This window comes from Primulina eburnea, chromosome 9 (assembly GCF_022965805.1).
Source record: "Primulina eburnea isolate SZY01 chromosome 9, ASM2296580v1, whole genome shotgun sequence".
Lineage (NCBI taxonomy): Eukaryota > Viridiplantae > Streptophyta > Magnoliopsida > Lamiales > Gesneriaceae > Primulina > Primulina eburnea.
The window spans coordinates 14653326-14661454 of NC_133109.1; the positions used below are offsets into that span (position 1 = coordinate 14653326).

Here is an 8129-nt window from a genome sequence, read left to right on the forward strand (position 1 = left end):
GAGACGGGAGGTGCTGAACTCTGAGTAGGTAGACCTGGTGCGGTGACACGGCCCGAGGACCACACATGTTTTCCGCATTACGATTTATGATGTTGAGAGGAGATGAATATTTTCATACGTTGATGATTTTAAGATTTTTATAAGTTTATGTTTTCGTATGATTATGGATGAGTTTGGGTTTTTTTAAACGACGCTATTTTTATTGTCAAGTATTTAAGATCATTTTTAAATCTTGTATTTTCTGTAGAGCGCATGCATGCGAAGTGTTTAAATGATATCTCGAAAATGCAAGCTTTAAAAAAAAATTATATCCGCATTTTTAAAACGAGTTGACGTTTCAGGTTATATCGACGTGGATAGAACTTGAGTCTTTTCTATTACTGTTGCTCGATATAGGAATACCCACATCTGGAAACCGGAATCCCTAGACTAGGATTGAGTCTAGTCTGAGTCGTGGAGTCACGAGCATTGTCGATAGTTTGATATTAATTGTGTTCCAGCTTTTGATATATATTGTTGTTATCTGTCCATGCTTTTATGTTTATCATATGATTGCATGTTTCGTTGATTTATAATGGGATTATATTCTCACCGGAATTATCCGGCTGTTGTCGTGTTTGTATGTGTGCCTGACAACAGGTGGGACAGGTTTAGGGTCCAGGAGATGAGGAGAGATCGTGATTAGAGTGGAGGCTCCGAACTTTGATTAGAGATAGAGTTTGGACACTTGAGATTAGTTGTTAAACCTTAATTGAATAAATGTATGTAGTACAGGACTTGTACTTTTATATTGAGATGTATATATGTTTTATTCACTACGTTCCGCATTTAAAAAAAAATATTAGACCATATTTTATAATTGTTTAATTAGTCCCAATGATGATTATGAACATGATTAACGTCCGGATCCCCACAGATATGAATTTTGAATCTTATCCAAAATGAAGAATTTTAATTTTGAAAATTTGTCTCATCATTAATTTTAAAATCTCGTGTCATGTTTTTTTATATGTTTGTCGGATTCATGCAATGCTTGTTATTATATTAATAATAACTCACATAATGATTATTTATAATATATCACAAGCATTAAAAATAATAAAAGATTATCGATAACTAATAGCTAATTGGTACATATGAGCCAAATATAGATCCAAGTCCAAAATCTAGGTAAATGTAGATATTCAAATACAATACTACATCAACTTCTAATATTTTACATTTCTTTAATTTTCAAAACTCTTGAGGATCTGAGTCCACCAGCTTCAAATATTGATCTCCCACTAAATCTAATTTTTACATTAAATTTTCATAGCATATAGGAATACAAATTTAAGTGGCGAGAATATGCTATAAACCAAACTCACTTTATCTAACCATCAAATAATAAAAAAATTAAAATATGTAAAATATCATAACATACACTTAGCAAATTAATTATGACTCTCGATCATCCTTTTACCGTATAATATCAAATATTATTTTAAAACCATAATATCCTATATTATCATAAAATCATGTTTCTTATAAATTTATCACTAAATATCATGATTAAAAATAAATTAATAAATTAAATAAACACCTTTAATCAATTATCCAATTAATTTTTTAATAATTAAAAATATTTTAAAACACTTTTTACAATAAATAAGTGATAAAATAATTGTTAATTATTCAATTTATAAGAAAATTCTATAAAATATCAATTTAACCTAAAATTTTGAAAAATTCAAAAATCACCCCGTGGGCCCAATCATAAACAGCCCATTCGAAGGACAGGGTTGCTCGAGATGGGTAGCCTGCCCATGTGCCCCCCTGATGCCCGATCAACTCGAGTAGCCGACAGCAGTCACCTGCCTGTTTTTTATAATAGACTGTAGAGAAAGTATGCTGCTTGTGCTAGGCATCACTGCGAGCAAGAGGTACACCACCCATTACTCGGAACTGTTCCAAGAAAAGCAATAATTTTTTTTTTTTAGGTTTTTTGAAAATCAAAATTTTCTAGGCACTGTAATTTTCTGAAAGATTTTCATAAGCGGTTAGAAACAAAAACTCAATAAGATTTAGACAATAAACAAAACGAATCATACGATTTAGAAACTTGCATTAAAACAAAGGCTAAAGACAACGGTAAAAAGCCGTTGCCGTAGGTCTTGTAAAACCGTTGTTAAAGGCCCTTTGTTTAAAGGGTGCGCTCAAACACAACGGTGAAAAATCGTTGTCGTAGACCTCTAAAGAAGAAGGCAAAAAACCGTTGTCGTAGGATCTTGTAAAACCGTTGTTAAAGGCCCTGTTGTTAAAGAGTGTGCGCTCAAAGACAACGGAGAAAAACCGTATCGTAGACGTCTAAAGACGACGGTGAAAAACCGTTGTCGCAGCACTGAAAAATCGTTGTATAACTAAATTTTGCGACGATTTTTCTAAAAAAACCGTCGTTAATTCATATGATTTTCTTCGCTATTGTTTTACGTAAAATTAAAAAAATTACTTTTAAACTTATAATCTTACTAAACTAATAAATCTAACAAAACAAACTTACAATCTTACTAAACTAATAATATTTATAATCTTAATGCTTAGAATTGAAGCGAAATTAAAATCGTGGAAGAGAGAAAAATTTATTGTGGGAAGAAAATGACTGAGGACGCAGATATTTATAGACAATTTACTACGATTTTAGCTTAAACCGTCGCTATTAACGATGACTCTTATTAAACTGTCGTTATTAGCGACAGGTAAGCTAAAGCCGTTCCTATTAGGGACGGTTATTTAAACAACTGTCACAATTTTAAAAATCGTCGCTAATTTAAAATTGCGACGTTTTATTGAAACTTTCGCTAAATATAGCGACGGTTTTAATCGCTAATTTAAAATGTGACGGTTTTATGAAACCATCGCTAAAAAGCGTCACTAATTTAAAATTGCGACAGTCTTATTAAAACCGTCGCTAATTTTAGATTTTTTTTAAAAAAATTAGAACTACGACAATTGTTTTTCAAAAACCGTTCTCGTTAATCAAATAAAACACTAAAAAACGACAACATTTTAAAAAACCATTGTCGTAGTTCTAAAAGAACCAGCCGAAAGACAACGGTTTACACAAACCGTTGTCTTTGACCCTTGACAAAAACTTATATAGACAACGGTTTTGAAAAACCATTGTTGTAGCCTGAAAAAACGCTCATAGACAATGGTTGTTAAAACCGTTGTTGTAGCCCAAAAAAAAAATTTCTTAGATGACGGTTTTTTAAAACTATTTTTGTAGCAAAAAAAAAAAAACGCTCATAGGCAACGGTAACAGTTGTCGTAGACACATCAAAGACAACGGTTTTTATAAGCGGGATTTTTTAGGCTACGACAATGGTTTTTATTAAAACTGTTGTTAAAAGAAAAAAAAAACAACAGCTTTTATAAAAACTGTTGTCGTATGAGTGTTGTTGATGATATATTTTCTTGTAATGTTGACTATGATAAAATTGTTGGCGTACCGTTTTCTCGCACACAACATAAAATGGAAGTTTAAAATTTTTGTTTTAACGTTTAAAACGTTCTTGGGCATTATATGATTTAATTAAACATTTATAGAGAGTCTAGTTTAATTTAACTTTTCATATTTAATGTTGGCTCCAACTATCCCGATGTTTAAATGGTAATAGCTTTTCTTGTAAATTTCTACAAACTTTCTTTAGCCTCCTTAATCATATCCACGATCTCAGACTATATTAATCCCTACGAACTATCTTCAGCCTCCTTAATCATATCCGGATTTTAATTTGACCCGTTTTTGACAGCTGTCAGTTTGTGAACTTATTCACTAAAAAAAAGTTTCACTATCCTCATTTAATTAGTAGTTAAGATAACTCCCACAACTTTCAATCATGGAATCAACTTTTAAAATCTTTTACAAGAAATCTATTTAATATCCATCAAATAATAATCGTCAAATTCAACTCCTTCAATTATAATATCTTGACGGGAACACAAAATCGAATACTTGTTTGACCCTCAATATTTCAGGGATATAGCTAGTCATGAGTTCACAATTTAATGTGATTCATAACAACATTTGTTCTTATTCGGGCTCATCCTCTTTAGCCAAATTCTTTTTTTCAACCACTTGATCAAGAATGTCAGAACTCAAGTCTGATTGTACCCATCGGATTATGGTAAGAATGTGTATAGTAGATCATATGATCTAATATGTATCATTGAGAGTGTCTGCAAGAATATTAAATTATGATTATCGTATAGTACGGTCCATTCAACTCATATATATAATATGCAACAATTGATATATCAAGAGTTGCAAATGAATTCGAAAAAGATGTGATGTATCTTTGAGTAATAACAATGACATGATATGTGCGATTGAGGAAATAACTTAACAAAACATAAATGTTTTACTCTGGCCAATGATTCCTTGCATTATTAACTCATGAGATTACATAGAATAACTTCACTCGCACGTGAGCGGTGAATCCCTAACTATTGGCTCCTACGTATTTAAAAAATATATGCAACCTCGCCACATGATGACCCTCAATGGAGTTGGTAAATGGATCAAAGTTCATGCTAGTACGTAGAGCTTGCACGTTGTCTTGGGTCAAAGAACTAATAATGTTCAACTATAACCGCGAACTATTCAACTCGATAAGTGATAACCACTTGTAAAGTCCGATGGATGATTTTTCAGTGGATCATCAAATAATCACCAATCTGTATGAATAGACATCTCAATGTCCTTACTGATGAAACATGCCGTTTACATCACAGATTCTATTCTTATGCTCGAGAGACCATTATCCTTATTTTTGGCCCGTGAATCGACCAGAAACCGGTTAAGAATATACAATATGTTTTCTAATGAATTTATTTGATCTTGAGAGGCAGACTTCATGAGACTTATTGTATATTCAAGAAGTTCATTCATTCCTCTTGCACGTATATACAAATAATGTAAATGTCATAATTTTTTAAAACCATAATATATTATTAAGTTAAAGATTGTCTTTACATAAAAGTTAATAAAACCCAAGCGACAAATGAGTTCGTGAAGCACATACTCAACATTCGACGTGATATGATCAATTTTTTTTTTATGTTTTAGACTTATTCGACATAGTATGATCAATTTTCGACGTAACCTTGCAGACATGCAAGTAAAAAAGCTACCCGAGAAAGATGGAAAATGCTTACTATTGGGCCCATTTCTCTACTCTGCGTCTATTTCTGATCATGACCCCTCGTGGGAAAATGAACGATCACATGACATTAAGAAATAGAGACAATGTTACTTTCAAAAACTTGTACGCACGCAATTTTCTTTTGAAAGAGACTAAAGAACAGATAAATAGCACACACACAAAAAAAGAACTTTCCTTACACGGACATGAAATATATGGTCCAAACGAAAGTGTACAACTTGCACTTGTAACGATGTAATAGATATCCATTTATATATATCTGCTTTTATCCTTCTAGAACATTACCATCGAGGTCATATTTATAAGTAAAAAAAAAGTAACACCCTTAAAACTCAGCTAAACAACCTTTTTAATAAATATTAAAAACAGAATCATTTATGTATTTCATAACCATCGGGAACATAAAAAGTTTCGGGATCCTCGTTCTGAAGCCATCCATATTTCTCCAGGAATGGATTTGTCAAATTATTGCGTGGATAACTCTCGATGCAATCCTCCCAAACAGTACTATCATTCAAATCCCTCAACACCTCCCACAAGCAGCTGTTGCATTTGAATCCGGCTCCAAATGCAAGCATCAATATTTTTTCACCTCTTTTAAGCCTTTTCTTAGCTTGCATGTATGCTAAAACATACCAAATACTGCTCGCTGAAGTGTTTCCGAACCGATGCAACGTCATTCGTGCTGGCTCGACATCGTACTCGCTCAGATTTAGACTCTGTCCGATGGCATCGATCACGGCTTTCCCTCCGGTGTGGAGGCAAAAGTGGTCAACCCCTTCTTTGAAGTTGATCGTAGGTTTTGGGATAGAACCGGCTTTTTCCCATTTGTGACTCATCTTTTTGAGTATCAGTAGCATGGCAAATCGGAGAAGCTCCTTGATCGGCAGTATTTTCAGCGCGATTTGTTTAAGGTTATCGACGAATGCTCGTGTAGCAGCCTTCGGTAGACTCTTGTCGAGGTGGAAGCCGACGAAACCCTTGTCATCCTCCCTCTGTACGCAAGCTTCGTAGGATTCGTCATTTGCACCATGATGGGTTCGCACAAGAAACTTGAGTTTCAGCATCGCCTTGTGCTTGTAGGATGTTTTGTTTGTCAAAATCATGGCACACCCTCCTATTCTGAACAAGCAATTAGCAAGAATCATCGATCTACTGTTTCCGTTGTACCAGCCTAAGCTCAAAGTCTCTGACGTTACAACGAGGGCTTTATTGTTTTTCCGAGTCTTGAATATGCTTTGAACTATGTTAATGGATATCAAGCTTGCGCTACATCCCATCCCGGTTATATTGTACACCTTGATGTCTTCTCTCATTTTGTATAGATTGATGATTCTTGAAGCTAAAGAAGGGACTGAGGCAAGCATCGATACGTTCACAACCAGGATGTCGATTTCAGAAGGAGAGATTCCAGTGCGTTTGAACAATCTGTCGATGCTCACTAAAAAGAACTCATCCATCTCGACAAGCCCATCTTCTAGCTTCGGAGTTGCCTCTCGACCATCGAACACCATTTTCGGGGCATAAGTTTCCTCGCCTATGCCAGAGCTAACTATGGCTCGTAAAAGGAATTTGTACTCGTAGAGGCCGAGTTGTTTGCTTCGAAGAATGATGTCTCCAGAAAATTTCGTGCTCAACTTCCTATCGTCGGTTGACTTGTAACATTCATAGTCTAACAAGTAACAATCTTGGCGCCTTTTCTTATCAAGAATTTGCCAAATAATGAATATAAGAGGTAGAAAAGGAAGAGAATACCATAGCATAAGAACAAGATCCATATTCTAAAATTGGAGAATTTTTGGATTTTTGGTAGAAGAAAGAAATTAGAAATGAAGTGAAAGGGATCTGAGGAATTATAGTGCAAAGTTCTATGTGATTTTTAAGTAATGTTTTGATATGAGAAATTGGAATGGAACACCAATTATATATGTGTGTGTGTGTATGAGTTAAGAGGTTGGCCAAAGTTGCACATTAATGGGACCTTATAAAACTTTAAAAAACACGTACTTTCTCAACTTCCAACAATAAATTGGGTGCGTGATTTTTTGTAAGTATCTTTAATTCCATCAGACTCTATGAATACACGCCTTATGTATGCATGTGATTGTAGTAAATATATTTTAATTAATTAGAAGAAATATATGGCAATTAAGTTTCATCAGAAAACACAAAAATATTGTATATAATAAGTTATCTTGATTATTAAATAGAGGAAGCCCGCAAAGTCGTCCCCACTTGATGCAAACGTGGACTTGGGACAGAGCTGAATCTGATATGAGATGAGCTCCAAGATGTGCTCAATCCAAACCCCAGTAAAGATTAAATACTTTTTTTTGTATTTGATGATACCAAAAATTTCATGTGTCTTGAGTTCTATTTTTGTTGAGTCAAATTGTGACCCGAACCTAATTCATTTTCTTTATCATTATTAAGAATCAATATAACAATTAGGTAATGTGGGGCATAATTTTTTTTTTTAAATGCAAGTGCGGAAACGTAATGTATTCAATCTGATATACATATCAAAATGAAGGTACAAGTCTTGTACAACATTTATTTATCTCAACTAAAGTTCCGTCACTATATCAAGTACTGAAAACAAATCTACTCTAAGTCCGGATCTGCACGCTAATTATGAATCTCTCATCCTCTTCCTGGTCCTGATCCTGCCCCACCTCTTGTCATGCACACATACAAACAAGACAACAGTCGGATAACTCCGGTGAGAATATAAACTCAGTATAAACAATGTAACATGCAATTATATAAAAGCATATATAAAAGCATGAAACACATGTCAATAACATGTATCAAATCTGAAAAAACATGTATCGATATCAAGAGTAAATAAAACTCTGGACTCGTCACTTCAGAATCGACTCATTTCTAATCTAGGGATCCCGGTTGAATAAGAACGCAACGTTC

The 8129-nt window shown here is 33.9% G+C and overlaps 1 protein-coding gene across 1 annotated transcript; it reads right to left on the bottom strand.

Annotated features, from left to right (window-relative positions):
• Window positions 1–5403: 5403 nt before the first annotated feature.
• LOC140841298 (3-ketoacyl-CoA synthase 12-like) lies at window positions 5404–7107 on the bottom strand. The gene has a single exon (XM_073208597.1). The coding sequence runs from the start codon at window positions 6980–6982 to the stop codon at window positions 5576–5578; it is 1407 nt and encodes a 468-aa protein (XP_073064698.1). The 5' UTR covers window positions 6983–7107; the 3' UTR covers window positions 5404–5575.
• Between the last annotated feature and the right edge of the window lie 1022 nt (window positions 7108–8129).